The 16,010-nt window shown below is 39.6% G+C and overlaps 1 protein-coding gene across 4 annotated transcripts in view; it reads left to right on the top strand.

Annotated features, from left to right (window-relative positions):
* The first annotated feature begins 402 nt into the window (after positions 1-402).
* The window catches only part of LOC121636753 (helicase with zinc finger domain 2-like), a 39,021-nt gene continuing 23,413 nt past the window's right edge, over positions 403-16,010 (top strand). For 3 of the 4 annotated variants that reach the window (XM_041980537.1, XM_041980535.1, XM_041980538.1), the window contains exons 1-4: positions 3,246-3,353; positions 13,887-15,317; positions 15,485-15,668; positions 15,771-15,878. In XM_041980537.1, coding sequence (XP_041836471.1) covers positions 13,963-15,317; positions 15,485-15,668; positions 15,771-15,878 — 1,647 coding nt within the window. In that variant the 5' untranslated portion in view covers positions 3,246-3,353; positions 13,887-13,962. Of the gene's footprint in view, positions 472-3,245; positions 3,354-13,886; positions 15,318-15,484; positions 15,669-15,770; positions 15,879-16,010 lie in introns of those variants that run through there. The other variant, XM_041980536.1, reaches the window with a different exon arrangement.

The following is a 16,010-nucleotide window of genomic DNA, read 5'->3' as shown; positions in this document are numbered from 1 at the left end:
ATCATAAAACATGAAACTGTCATAAAACAGTAATAAACTGGGCAGGAACCATTCCTGTTCCTGAACATATTTTTGCATGTCTACTTTTGTTCTCAGTGGTTCTTTGTGGCCTTCAACATGTCAGTCACTGTAAACAAACATGTTCCTCGTGGGGTTTAAAAGCTGTTTGCCTCAGCCTGACAAATTCAGTACAGAATTAGCTTCTAATTCTGAAAACATGATGAAGTATTTATGTGTTTTAGGGATTCCTAGATTAATAAAGTACCCACTGTTCACTGGCATCAGGACATGTGTTCAACAGATAACAGACTGGTTTATCGGGCCTCTCCCAGTTTTGGGCAGGCACCCTCCCTTCCTGTAAAATTGGGTTTTATGTGTCACTTTTTTTATTAAGTTTAAAGAGGATGATCTAACTTGCACTGTAGTTCCAGCACAGAGGAGCCAAACAGACTGGCTTTGATGAAACTGCTGGTAGGTTCTGCTTTACCTTTATCACATAGTTGATTAATATATCTTTTATAAAATGTTGTATATATATATATACAGTATACACACACGTGTGTGTGTGTTTGTATATATTTGTATATATATATTTTCACTGGGGTGGCCAGGATGGATTTGTGATTATTTTTGGAGTGGCGTACGTGGTAAGTCGGTGTGTAAAACGCAAAACTCGGATGCAACGTCATGCGGCGTCCCGGAAGACAGAGTTGTGAAATGCAGTTTCTCAGCATCGTGATGCTGCTGGGCTGCGCCCGCTCCAGAAGTGTCCATCCATCCATGTTCTTCCACTTATCCAGGGTCGGGTTGCGAGGGCAGCTGCCTAAGCCGGGAAGCCCAGACTTTCCTCTCCCCAATAACATTCACCAGCTTGTCTGGGGGGATCCTGAGGCGTTCCCAGGACAGCAGAGAGATGTAGTCCCTCCAGTGTGTCCTGGGTCTTCCCAGGGGCCTTCTCCTGGTGGGATGTGCCTGAAACACCTTACCAGGGAGGCGTCCAGGAGGCATCCTGGTCAGATGCTCAAGCCACCTCATCTGGCTCCTCTTAATGCAGGGGAGCAGTGACTCTACTGTGAGCCCCTGCGGATTACCGAACTTCTCACCCCATCTCTAAGGGAGAGCCTGGCCAGCCTGCGGAGAAATTTCATTTTGGCCACTTGTATTGGTAATCTCATTCTTTCAGTCTCTATCCACAGCTCGTGACCATAGCACATCCAGAAATGTGCATAATAAATATCAGTGCGCCATCAGACGAGTCAGGAATGCTGAGTTATAAGGTTCATAATGTTTGGTGTATCCATATTTTTTCCTTATTAGTGCAGATATAGTAAAAAGAAGCTTACGTTACAGCAGTAGCACATTTTCCAGACAACTGTATTGAGTTTTACTACTTTGCTGAGAGGAGATGCTCGGCTTAGTTTATAGTGATTTGCTGCATTATGAGCTAATTTTTACATAGACATAGATTCATCATTTATTTTTTGTGATCAATCTATACATATGCCCAAATATAATACACACAGTCTCCTCTATGTTATTATAACATACCTGTAATTATCTGCAGAGGTGATTCAAGAGTCTTGGGGACCGAGGGAACATTTCACAGGGGGCTCCTCCACCCAGTGTTCATCACACTTTTATTATGATATTTTATATTAAAAACAATAACATTTTTAATAATGTCTTTATAGGCTTTGTTGCTAATATATTCAAATCCTCAAACACAACTTTAGGATTTTCTTTGGCAACTTCCACTACTTTTCTACTTTATTATTTTCAATTATAATTTAATTAAACAGAGTAAATATGATTTAACATGGTTCCAATAGAGAATATTAAACTATGTGCTGAGAATGACAGGGCCAAGATCCTGCGGGACTTCCAGATACAGACCGACAAAATGGTGGTGGCCAGCCAACCGGACATTGTGATCATGGAAAAGCAGCAAAGGAAAGCCGTAGTGGTCGATGTAGCCATCCACAACGATGGAAATATCAGGAACATGAACACAAAAGACTGGAGAAATAACAAGGACTAAAGCAAGAGCTGGAGAAAGCCTGAAAGGTGACGGCAACAATAGTACCAGTGGCCATCTGAGCACTGACAGCCATGTCCCCACACTGGAGAAGTAGCCCCTCTGAGGACCCGATGAACAGCCATCCAGCCTACTCAGGGGGAGATGGAGATGGGAGGTTGGGTGAGGAGAGTTTATATTGAGTTTTCAGCATGATGATAAACTCACTGTAATTAGGTTGTAGAACCTGAACAAAGTTCACAGGTGGTGAAAAAATTGATTCAGTTAACCAGCTGCAGTGTGTCAAAACTGCAGCAGTTGAACAAAAAATGATTTAAGTTTCATTTCTCATGAAATTCAGATTATCTTGTTGTTCAGGAAATGATCTTTAAAAAGAAGGATCATAGAAGGTGTGGCAGCTGACTGTTAGTCGGGAAACTGTAAAACAGTTCACTGTCCACATTAATGCTGATGTTTGCTAAAATCCTGCTTGTGTCTCTAGAAGATGAACTGCGGTTTCACATTTCTGAAGACAAGCATGATCTGATCTGTGTGCAGTGGCTGGAAAAACTGGTCGACATGGGCACATTTCTAGATCTTTGCTCATTATCTTTAAATGCTAATCACCTCAGTCATCCACCGTGTCTCCACTCTTCAGAGATTAAAAAGACAGTTTCATTTTCCACAGAAACACCACTCTCTTTCATTCTGTTTCATGAGGGATGACTAATTCACTCACTGCTGTTTGGCTGTATACTATATATATATACTATATATACCATATATATATATATACATATATATATATATATATATATATATATATATATATATATATAATGTCGGTATGGTATGAAAGAAAGGCTGGAAATGTGAACAGTTTATCTGACAAGACCAGGAGAGACTCAGCTTTTCTGTCACAGTTAGTCCCCTTAAAAATCGGAACTGGTCTGAACCTGGATCTGATCTGAATTAGGATCTGATCTGAACTTGAAATCAAGTCTGATCCTGTTTGTTTGTTTATGTATTTATTTATGCATTTATGTATGTATGGATTTATTTATTTAATGTAAAACCAAACAGAGTGGATACAAGGAGGGATGAAGAGCAAAGCTAATGTCATTTCAATAACGAGGAAGCAGCGGCAGCTTCTTTCATACCGGAAACTGCTGTTAAAACCACAACTGATCTTGTGAGCGCGCGCGCCCGCGTCTGTGTATTTCCACTTGATGAAAAACGAAACTCAGTGATGAGGAGGACCGCTCCCGATGACATATAGGTGGAAATATTCGAGAGCCACCATAGTTTTCATGCTTATCCCCATCATCCAGCTGCTCAGGTGAGTCCGCGCGTGCTAGCTGTTGGCATTATTGTTGTTGTAGTTATTGTTGTTATTATCATTGTTATAATAATAATTAATATTGTAGTTGTTGGTTGGTAATGGCAGCAGGAAGTCCAGTTGTTTTGATCACATTGATGTTTGGAATCATGTGTTCACACATATAGTTGGAATTTTGTTGAAATTTTGTTGGAATCTTGTGTTGTGCATTTCACTGTAATATTTTCCAACATTTGGAATTCCGCAATCTCTCTCCGGGTGGAGAAGTGGAGTCGTCCGCGACTTCTTGCTGTTAAACAGCGTAACTCTGCCATCTGCTGGATGTGGCTCGGTTACTACATCCTCTGATGGCTTTCACCAATCCTAAATAACAGATTGGACGAGGATTTCCTGGTTGTCCTGACTGAGCTTCTCATCACATCAGTTACCATGGAGATTTATTCTGCTACCCTGCTCCAGACCAGGCTCACAGCCAGATAAACAACCAGACTTACAGCCAAGCTAAAAGTCAGACTAACAGCCAAACTAACAGCAAGACAACCCACTAGACTGACAGCCAATTTAACTACGGATGGGCGATGCCAACATTTTTCCTGTTGATGCGATACCATTAGTTTATGGTTCTTTCTCATCAATAGATTCTTTTTGTCCCTTGAAAGAATATCAAGATTGTACATTGTGCATTAATATCTGTACTGCTGTGGCAATATGAAATACAAATTAAACTCAAGAACACCAATACTTGAAAGAAATGCTTTTGAAACAATAATAAATTATAGTGACGATTAAATTAAAAATTAGATAAAAAATAAATCTATTTAAATGATAAAATAATTAAACTACAAATCAGTACAAGATTATTCACATTTATTAAATGGAAAATAAAAAAATATAACATGTAATAATAATATGATAAATATAATAAAACATAATGCGCAATAACCTGCATTAAAACGGTAAAATATCAAAACAAAACCTCATCATCACTAACAGTACAGCATCATTATGACATCTGATAGGCTACCATAATCATGTGACACAGAAACAATACGATGTTGCTGGGCTTACAGTCAGCCAGACTAACAACCAGGCTAACAGACTAAAAGCCAGGCTAACAGCCAGACTTAAAACCAGGCTAACAGACCAACAGCCAGACTTACAGCCAAGCTAACAAACTAACAGCCAGGTTAACGACCAGGCTAACAGCAAGACTAACAACCAGGCTAACAGACTAACAGCCAGGCTAACAACCAGGCTAACAGACTAACAGCCAGACTTACAACCAAGCTAACAAACTAACAACCAGGTAAACAATCAGGCTAACAGCCAGAATAAAAAACAGACTAACAGACTTACAGCCAAACTAAGCCAGGGGCCTGTTCCAGAAAGAAGGTTCAACTTGAGTCAAAAAAGAAACTCTGGGTTAACCTAATCTGAGCTCAGCAACTCTTGAGCTTTCTGTTCCAGAACAGCTGCCCTGAGTGGGTAAATTAACTCTGAGTATCTTTACTCAATGTTAGGAACAACAACAAAAAAGCATCAATAGAGCACCGATACCTGGATCCATGCAAATTCCCACAAAAAGCAAGTTCTGCACAAATCTGTTAATGACCCATAAATCTGAATCAGGTGTATTGCTGTCGGGACATATCCATATCTGCAGGACACCGGTGCCCTGAGGACCGGAGTTGGTTATTTCTGTACTACAGCATGGCTGGACTTTTTTATGTCTATTTCACACTCGTTAATGCACTAAATAAGTATTCAGTAGCTATCTCTACATTTAGTGATTTCTATCCCCCAACACATGCTGTTTTAACTCATACGGTACATGTCCTCTCACCTAATATAAGCGGGACATGTTATCACGTTAACGCATTAATTAATGCCGTTAAATTTTTCATTAACGCAGGGTTTTTTATTTATTTATTTTTAGATTTTTATTTATTTATTTATTTTATCTCAAAGTTCATGATCGCTGGTCTGAATACAGAGAAACCTCATGCTGAGGCTTGTGGTTCATGTCTCTTCCTCCATGTCAGATCCTGCTGATGTATTCCAGAGAGAGAGGGTTTATTAAAATGAAGTTTTCTTTTTGGCGCTTAAGAAAGAAGAAAAAGATCCAGCATTTCTCTTTTTCAATCAAAAGTCATGCAAATGGTCACTAAATTGTGATTTTTGGATGGGAAATTGCTCCCAAAAGACAAAGAAACTTTTTTTAAATTTTTTTTTAACTAAATGCAGTTTTAAAGCATAAATTGCCCTTCTTTTGCCTCTGGTTTGGTGAATCTTGGTCAGAGCGAGATGAAACTTAAAGTCCCAATGTGTAAGAATTACTCTCATCTAGTGTTGCGCTAATGTAATGCAAGCAACCGAGTAGCGCTCTGCTGGAACCTCACCGTTTTAGTGCGTTATTACAACTACAGAAGCCGCGGAGAGCCATAAATATGAAAATGGCAACATCTCGCAGAAGTTTGAGTGATGAGGTGATGAGGTACTGAAAGATACCAAATTCGTTTTTTTTTTTGTTTGTTTGTTTTTTTGTTTTGTTTTGTTTTTATGTCGATAAGTTACAAGCATACCTCCGTGTATTTGGTGCCAAGCTACTGCTAATAGCTAATGTTATGGTGTAAAATTGTTTTTCGTGACTTGTAGACTCAGCGATCATCTGATGAAGGGAGAGGGAGAGAAAGAGAGAGGAAAACGGTATGACTTCTGTGAAGAGTAACAACAACTGAAAATTGCTGCAATGGAGCTTTTCTATTGTAGGCTAACTAACAAATTAGCCGTTTCTGCCGTTTTATATAGCAAGTAACAGTAAATGATCCGACTTAAACGGGAGGACAAAGTAGCTGCTGGACCACCCTGCTCAGTTTCTAACAAAATGCCAAAATAAACTTCACTGTTAGATTGAATTAACTGACCTATCCAGCAGAAAGCCTGCAACCTCCGCATCAGTTTTGAAGTCCCTCCCTTTCATCAATTCCCTCCATCTGGTAAATGCTCCACCGATGTACACTTGTTTTCTCCTGGTTATTATTTCTTTTTCTTTTCTTGGCTGTTTTTTACTCTGTCTCATGGGGCAAAGAGTATGGATGGTCCTCCATTTCAATGTAAACTGACAAGCTGAATGATCCACGGTCATCTTTACTTGTCGATGTAGCATGGCAGCCTCCAGTTGGGTGCACCGCCTGTATTTATAAACAACTCATTCTAAGATACAAGAATGCTTTCATTTGGGTGTGATTGTGATTAAACTTTAGAAAATATGTATTTATAAAAGCAATATTTGATTTTTGCTAAAAGAAAGCCAAATAAGCTGCACACTGTACCTTTAAAGCTTTGGAATCTGTGAAATGTGAGCTTTCAGTAGAGGTGTTGTTTGTCCGTGTTTATGCCATCGGGGCAACATGGGCAAGGCCGGATTATCCAATGGGCATAATGGGCACGGGCCCAGGGGCCCACACCCACTTGGGGCCCACGTGGAGCCCACATGAGCAGTTTTAAGAAAAAAATAGGCTTTAAGTCTCAGATATGGGAGCCGATAACCAATAAGAAGCACGTCAATACCATTTTCAACCTTAACAGAATTATTTGATTGGCGGGGTGCTATTGTGGAAACCATGGTAACCTGCCCTGCGGCCCCACCCCCTATCCACTGTCTTTAAATTAACCAGCGTTGAACTGGCTGAACTGTGGGAGTAATAGTAGGCTGTGAGAATGAGTGAGATTAAGAGAAGTGGTTGTTTTTAAACGGAAGCAAAAGTGAGAAAGCGACGAGACACAGCAGTGCGTTTCATCCACTGTTCAGTGATCAGTCCGACACGCAGTGATGAGTGGAGATATTTCAGCTCCACAAACAGCAGCGATGTGCAGTTTGATGTGTGTGTGAAGACAAACTTCCTTAAACATCTGAGAATCTACCATAACACAGAAGCAGAGGTGATGAGATGAACTAGAGAGGAGAGGAGGAGGAGGAAGGTGCTGCTAGGGCAGAGACAGACGTTACTCTGAGTCCTTTGACACTGCAGACAGGTACTATCAGGTACTATGAGGTACTATCAGGTACTATCAGGTAGTATCAGATACTGTCAGGTACTATCAGGTACTATCAGAGGGAGAAAATGTAGAGCTGATGATACTGTACGTGTAGCCATGTTACTGGTTTTTGGGGAAGTGATTGACATTTGCCTGCTGCTAGATTTAAGTTTTTGTGTTGATGTTTAAACAACAGGAGTTTCCAGCAATTTTAAAACTAAGGCTTCCTGTTTTGTTCAGATGTACAGTAATAAATATCAGTCACATTGCTGACAGCTGACTTTAATCAAGATCTATCTGTTGAACCTGAAAAAAGACTTTTGTGATCAATAAGTTATGCCTACAGAAACTGTGAGGGCAGGGGCGTTGCTAGACACAGGGCTCTACAGGGGCCCAGGCCCCCCATTACTCAGATTCTATTTTTTATTATAAAGACCTGCTATGTTTATGAAATGAGCGGCATTATGCTCCATCTGCTTCCCTTTTCTAACCGGACTGTTACTGCTGCTTACAAACAACTGCTGCAAAAATAATAATAATATGGTTGTAATAGACTTTCTAAAAGAAAAAACTCTTTTTTTGTGATAATTTAATTAAATGTATAAATGGGCTGCACAGTGGTGCGGTGGTTAGCACTGCAGCCTCACAGCAAGAAGGTCGCTGGTTTGAGCCTCAGCTTTGCATGTTCTCCCTGTGTATGCGTGGATTCTCTCCAGGTTCTGTGGCTTCCTCACACCATCCAGAGACATGCATGTTAGGTTAATTGGTGACTCTAAATTCTCTCTAGGAGAGAGTGAGTGTGTGAATGGTTGGTGGCCCTGCGATGGACTGGTGACCTGTTCAGGGTGTACCTGCCTCTCACCTGTTAAAATGCAAAGCAGTACAGATAATGAATAAATGTATGAATTAATATGTATTTAAGTCATAAAAAACTTCCAAGTGAATATCAGATTTCTTATGATCTCTTACATGAATTTGGAGGTTTGCTTTAAAAATTCAGCATAATGAAAGTCATATAGTCAGACTTTACTCATATTTATTTATATTTACAGTAAGGCAAGGCAGTTTATTTGTATAGCACATTTCATGGACAGGACAGTTCAAAGTGCTTTACATAAAACAAGAGCATTACAGATATGAAGAAATAGTAAAACGCCGCAACAAATAGTAAGAATCACAATAAAATCATATTAAATGCAAGATAAATGAAAAAGTTACAGTGCAGATATATTGCATAGGTGCATGAGAAAAGAAATGTTTTTAACCTGGATTTTAAAATGTCTACATTTGGTGAAAGTTTAATCTCCTCTGGCAGTTTGTTCCACTTGTTTGCAGCATAACAGCTAAATGCTGCTTCTCCATGTTTAGTCTGGACTCTGGTCTGGACTAGTTGACCAGAGTCTGTGGATCTAAGAGCTCTACTAGGTTTATATTCTCTGAACATATCACAGATGTATTCTGGGCCTAAACCATTCTGGGATTTGTAAACGATCAGAAGGGTTTTAAAATCTAGTCTGTGACTGACTTACATTAAGACATTATATTATATTATTTGCTCCAACAAATGTTTAAGAAAATAATGTTGAAGTTTATTCTCCAATAAATGTTACTGAGTCAGGTTTTGTAGTGAAGTTGCTGCCTGACTATGACTGCCTAACTATGACTGCATAACATACTGAACCTTACTGAACCTTTCAGCACCACTTTAACATTGTAACATCAGTATTGGAAAGACGAACATCATGGACCACATGAGCCTCAGTTTTAGACCCAGCAGCAGCAGCCGGTCCATCATCACGTCTAAAACGAGGCTTAAGTCCTTCAGTTTACAATCAGTCAGAAGGCAGCTAGTTCCAACAAAATGATCTAAGTTAAACTGACATTAACTTTTATTCTATTGTATGTTCTACTAAAAGCAGACTAAGATAATATTATCTTATTTTCCACATGCTGTATTCATTGTCGTACGTTCTCACCACCATCAGCTGATAATTAAGGCCCCAAAAAAGGTCAAAAGCCAGTCCGACAAGGCACACAGATCTTGAAAAATTGTTATTATTGCAAAATTCCCTCTGTATTGTCTTATTATTGTTTCTTTTTGTAGTTGAATTGGTTCCTGTTTTATTTTGAAGTTTCTGTTGGTACTTTGAAGACTTATTTATATACCTTTTTTAAATATTTTGTTACTCCTGAGTGCTGTATTTTGTGATTAAACCTGCACAAAATGAGTCAAAATGGTTATGTCTTTCTACCATGTATGCGACAAAATTTTGGTTGGTTCCACCAAATCTCACTCCAAGGATTATTGAAAGATTGGCAGCCCTGTTGCTGTCCAGTTGATCTGAATTGATTCCATTTTGTTTCATCACAAGAAGAGGGAAGAAAAGAGGTTGAGACACAACAGGGCAGGGATGAAGAGCTGAGGAGTAAGGACCAAAGGAGTGCTGTGAGACAGAACGAAAGAGACAGAAGCCATGACAGAGAGATGGGACAGAAGCACTGAGAGACAGTCAGGTGAGGAGGACAGACACAGGAATGAAACATTAGTAGGTGTGACTGTGTGTTTATTATTGAGAAATGGAAAAATCTGAAATGTAGACCGCCTTGATGGATGTGAAACAAAATCTATATAAGCCAGTGAATGTGTAGTGTGTCGCTATTGGTACCACTAACAGAGAAATGTTAGAAATGTAGTTTTACATTGTGTTATGGACTGTTTTCACAATATTATCGTGATTAAGGGGGCCCCTTGGACACTCAGGGGCCCCTGCACTTTTAATCCGGCCCTGTACATGGGGAGGCATAATTTGTGTTTACATATTTTTTCAAACTTTGTGTACTTGATCCTTTAATTGTTTGTTGTCTTAACTGTGTTTGGTAGTAACAGAAATGGTTTTACTGAGCTGTTAGCTGAGATTCTGGACTTTCTGTGGATACCACAAATGTTTATAGTTACATTTACAGACCTGATGTTACACCCTTAAAACTGGATGTTAACCCCTTAATAGAGGTGGGCGATATAAATCGCCTACGATATCTAAGCATTTAGAGTTTGACAACATTTTTTTTATTTAAAAAAAACACTTTAAAGGATATCGTCAGAATATTGTTATCAGACAGAAAAATAATCAAGATTCAAAAGGCTGTCATAAATATTTGATCATATATATTAAGAAATATTTTAATTGTTGCTGTTTAAAGAGGAAACTGCTGCTAAATGTGTTTATTTGTTAGTGCAGGGGTCTGCAACTTTTCCAATCCAAAGAGCCATTTTTCCCTCAGCCAGCTAAATAAAACTCCTTTAGAGCTGCAAATGTTACAGGACCTTTTGTAAAAAAAAGACAACTCATAATTTTTGATAAATATCTACTCTAGAAAATCTATTGTCATTTTTGAAGAGCCACATTTTTATTTGTATTTTTAGGTTTTAAAATAAAGAAAAACATAAAACTTAGAAGAATTTAGAGACTTTAGAGTCATCAATTAACCTAACATGCATGTCTTTGGGTATGCATGGGGCGGCATGTCTCAGTGGGTAGAGTGATCGTCCTGCAGCCCAAAGGTTGCTGGTTCGATCCCAGCCCGTCAAGCTCATGTCGAGGTGTCCCTGAGCAAGACACCAAACCCCTAATTGCTTGCGATGGGTCATGGTTGAACACCTAACATGGTAGCTTCTGCCATCAGTGTGTAAATGGGCTTCTACAAATTATTCTTATTGAAACTGGATTCATGTATGTTTTACATGCAGTTCATCATATTTCATGCAATATGTAAGTTATGGAACAATCAAGTCAAGTAAGTAAACTGTTTATTTATATAGCACAATTCAAGATAAAAATCACAATCTGCTTCACAATTAATAAAAAAAGACAATACAGTATAAATTCTACAAAAGATGTAAAAAGGAGACCACAATAAATATGCTTAGAGAAATAGATGGATAAAGAAAATGTAATATTAGAAATAACGAGGAAGTAAATATGACTTTGAATCAAAAAACGTGTCAAAAAACAAACCAAAAAATAAAAATAGATGAACATTTAATACAGAAATGTAAAGTAAAAATATTGGAGCACCAAAAAAAAAAACAAAAAAAAAAAACAAATAGATAAAAAGTAAAACTAAAAATGACAAAGTATATAAATATATAGGGATATTTATACAAAGTTACATTAAAACTGTTGAAAATGACCACAGAAATCTCATTTTATTTCAATTTTATAGATTTCTTCACAGAAAAACATTGTTTTAAAATAATTTGGCATATTCATTTATTGAGCTCTTTTGTATTTCTGAATTTATTTTTAATTTAAGCTGTATCAGTCCTCCATAAAACAATTCTCTTCTTCATACTGTTGACATTTACACATCATCAGACCAAGACACGTGACAAGTTATTGACACATCAATGTGTTATTTTGTGGTATACCCACCACTGTTGGTAGATTTGGTTTAATTAAATAGAATCATATAATGGAGTTACCATTTATGATTCTACTTAAATGCCCTACAGTCTTGATATATCAGTGTAGCACTAATGTCTTATATTTTCCGTAGATTTTACCTAAAAGTTGAATCATTTTTCGGGTGTAATGTTTTACGTCAGACGTCTGCACAGTGGAAACCAGTGAAAATGAAAGAATATGGAATGAATCCAGGTCCAGAATGTGTTTAGTTTTATTCCCTGAAATGCTTCTAGAAATGTTGTTAGGCATGTTTAATATGGAAATTCCAGTTTATTTTATCATCTGTTATCATCCCAAGAAATTTATAGAATTTCCCCATCATACATATCTGTGTTCTTATATATGTGTTGATATAATCTTAGTCTTGTTTATATGATAAATATACTTTATTTTAAAGTTTCTTAACATTTTTTAAGTTGGGGCCCAACTTTTCCAGTACAAAGTGGCCAAGGGGCCTATTCAGATATGAACACTTTATTAGTTCAGTTGATCTCACTCTTGGTTTAATTTGTATTCAATAAATGAACCAAATCCAGTTTCACAGCTAAAACCCGGTCAGATAAATGACATGATACAATGAGATCATCACAAAGATGATGGTTGAGATTATCGTATGTTTGTGAACCTGCACAGACACAAAAGACGATCAACATGCTAACAATTCGTGAAATAAAATCAGGCTGCTACAAGAACACATTTAAAGGATCATGTCAGGATTATTAACACAAAAATCTACTAATTATTAGATTTTATTACAGCAAAGAAAAAAGTGTATGGACTTAAAAAAATGAGGAAAAAATGGAAATGGAATAGAAACGTGAAAACCATCAAAGCTCAGAGTGGTTTAGAAGAGCAGTGTCTTCTTCTCCCCCAGCAACAGAGAGACATGTTTACAAAGCTCTTCATGACTGAACTGACACCTTTTACCTTCCACAATAAGTGGAGGATATCTCTTTTGTGCTTGTGGAGTTTTTTTTGTTGAGTTACCAAACTTTCCATTTTGGCTCATTACAATGTTCATACAGCCGTCATTATAATCTTCTGGTCTCAGTAGTTGGCTGTTGTAGATCAGAGCTTCTGTGTTTTTTAGCAGGAATATCTGGATCTGATAGAAGATTCCTGTGAAATAAATTGTGCTGTTGTTTTTCATTAATTTGTCTTGTTTTCTTTACTTTTCTTTTCTTCTCTTTTTTTTTATTTTTTTTTTTACAAAGTTATCTTTTTTTTCCGATAACACGGGTGTGTGTATCCTTGTGTTTTGGATCTTGGTGAGCTGGTAAATGTATAGACTCTCAATCAATCATAGGGAATCTGACAGCGACACCATGTAACATGTAACCTGTGATTGTTCCAGCAGCAATAAGGATAATCATAGTTTGTGTGCAGGAGACTTACATGAACTGGCCTAGACTGGTCTCCTGCTGTGAGGGAACTGGTTTCCAGCTTGAACTAGAAGCTCTGATGGCAAGAGTTTCCCTATCTTCCCATAGTAAGGAATCCTTTAAAAAATTACTGGATACAGGTGGTAATCTGGATACACCCATAATGTAATCACTTGTTCCGTATTCCATTTTTGAGATTTCCTGAAAACGTAATCAAAATTCATCCGTAACTTGAGAACAACACCACTGAATACATGACCTTCACCTTGGCGGAGGTATATATGTACACAAAAATTGTCTAATTGAATTAGAACTCCCAGGCGGGGGGGGGTTGAACCACTTCCGTTTTCATTTTTTAGTTTTGAAGCCTTCTCCATAACTTATCACTACAGGCTAGCTGAACGTCCTCCTCTTCTTATTGAAATTCAACTAATAACTTATGTGGTCCCACTGTCCACAGGTACAGTACTGAAAGTTTTTTGTTGTGCTCCAGATGGTGCTGGAGGAACAACATGGGCCCCATAGTTAGGAATCACTGATTTATTCCTGTGACTGTCCAACCATTTACCTGCTAGAAGTCTCTAAAATCAGAGTCCTGACTAGTTAGCATGCTAATGTTAATGTTTCACTCCTCTGCTGTTTTTCAGACCAAATGAAGAAAAGCTGGACACACTGATGGGTTAGAACATTCTGCGCTGATGTTAGCATTGTTACCGCATCACCATGTCGGTGAGCGACTCCATCCTGTCTTCTCTGCTGTCAACTCATGACCTGAAATTAGCCTGCTCGTGCTGCTCTGTCCAGAATAAGCAGGTGACGTACACCATCAGATCTGTCCAGCACCAGTGTGCGCACACGTTGCTGCTCTGCAGGGTCAAAGGTGGCAGCCTGTGGAGGCCCATTTCCAGACGACCAACGCTCCCAATTCCGAACCGCTATGAAGTCTGTTGGCACTTTAAGGAGGGCCTCGGCTGCACGGTGCACAAGAACCGCTGCACCTTTGCAAGTAGCATTGAGGAAGCTGCTGTGTGGAACTTTGAAAAGCAGCATAGGCTTGACCACCAGCATCTCTGTAGGCTGTTAACCCTGTCTGAGCGAGGACCTGAGCAGCCAAACAGCGCTGCTCCAGTACCTGCTCTATCAGCAGTTCTCAATCTGAAGGCTGCGTGTAATTTGTGCTCTGTCAAAGTAAACGAAAAAACCTATGAAGTCCTGACAGTTGTACACAAGTGTGAGAGGAATCTACTCTTAGCCAAAGACAAAGTCTCCAGGCAGTGGAAGCACATCTCTGAGCGGCCCACCGGTGGAAAGATCGGTTCAAATGTTCTCTACAAAGTCTGTGACTATTTTGTGGAGGGTTCAGGATGCACTCAGCACATTTTGGGTCAGGGATGCACTTACGCCAAAAGTTCTGAAGAGGCTGTCATATGGAACTATTTAAGAGAGCATAGGATAGATCAATCTGAGTTAATCCGACTCCTGGCTGAGTCAGAATCTGTTCCGATAACACCTGAACGAGCAGCTGAAAAAATCCTCCAGCAGTTTTCTGGAGAATTTGTTCAGCTCTGCAAACATTGCTTTAATGAGCGTCCACAGAAACTGACGACTAAACGTTGGAACGAAACTTGCTCTGCAGATGCAGCGCACACCTGGGACCCAGTCTTAGTTCATCACCTGTCAGAAAACACAAAGCACATCTACAACCAAATCCGCTCTCTTCCCAACAACTGCCAGTTTAAGTTCTGCAGCCATGTCAGGCAAGGAAAGCCCTGCTGGCACCAGGCCGGCCACTGCCACGCAGCCCAGAGTGAGGTGGAGATGGCTGTGTGGAAGGCGGAGCACAGTGGGCTATCCGTTCAGCCTTACGTCGTGCAGCTGAGCCCGTCGCAGAAGACCCAGTCCAGACATGTCTCCATGTTCTGCAAAGTTTGTCTCCTGGTGCTGTCCTCTCCAGAGAGTTTCTACAAGCACTGCTCCTCCTCAGAGCATGCCCAGCTGCTGGCCCAGGACACCACCACCAGGTGGAGAAAACGCCAGCCTCCACACAGCCGGCGGGCCGATTTCTGGCTCTGTGACAGGTAATCAGATCCACAGGCTGGCTGTAGTTAGCCTCACCAGATCTACCTCTGCAGTTCTCCCACTGTTTCTATTACCTTAGTCTATGAAGATGTGCAGGTGACATTACTAAATGTGATCATAGTTGTGTTGAAATGAAACCGCTATGACATGAAGCATTTTATCCCAGACCACAGAGCTGCGAATATGGTCTTTACTGTCCCAAAGCTCACTCTGAGGAGGAGCTGCAGGAGTGGATGATGCGAGCTGCAGACGAGGAGGAGATCAGATGCAGCATCCAAGACCAGGGCCTCATGTGCTACAACCAGAGGCTACTGGACGAGTACAGGAACAGCAGCGGGGACGGGGACACTGTGAGTCCACACCACACATTTTCCAGTCTGGTGTTATATGGTGGAGGAGAGAGTAATAACATGATCATTTGTAAACTGATGAATCAATAATGAATCAAACAGATGTGTGAACAAGTTGACGACGTCACCGTCTCCTGTGATGAAGATCTAATTGTGGAGTGTGAGGAGGTTGGAGCAGCCTTGAAGTGGAACTTCCAAGTTGAGACAGAGGTAAGGGTTTTCTCCTGTTGGTCTCCTGTCACACACACAAACACACACATGACGTGACAAAGACTGGAAACCCCAGAACTGACACAGACCAGAGACCCCCCTCTAACCCAAATCTAAATCTGAATATCTCTA

The sequence above is a fragment of the Melanotaenia boesemani genome, chromosome 3, assembly GCF_017639745.1.
Source record: "Melanotaenia boesemani isolate fMelBoe1 chromosome 3, fMelBoe1.pri, whole genome shotgun sequence".
In the NCBI taxonomy this organism is placed as follows: Eukaryota; Metazoa; Chordata; class Actinopteri; order Atheriniformes; family Melanotaeniidae; genus Melanotaenia; species Melanotaenia boesemani.
This window is presented reverse-complemented; position numbering and strand designations above follow the sequence as displayed.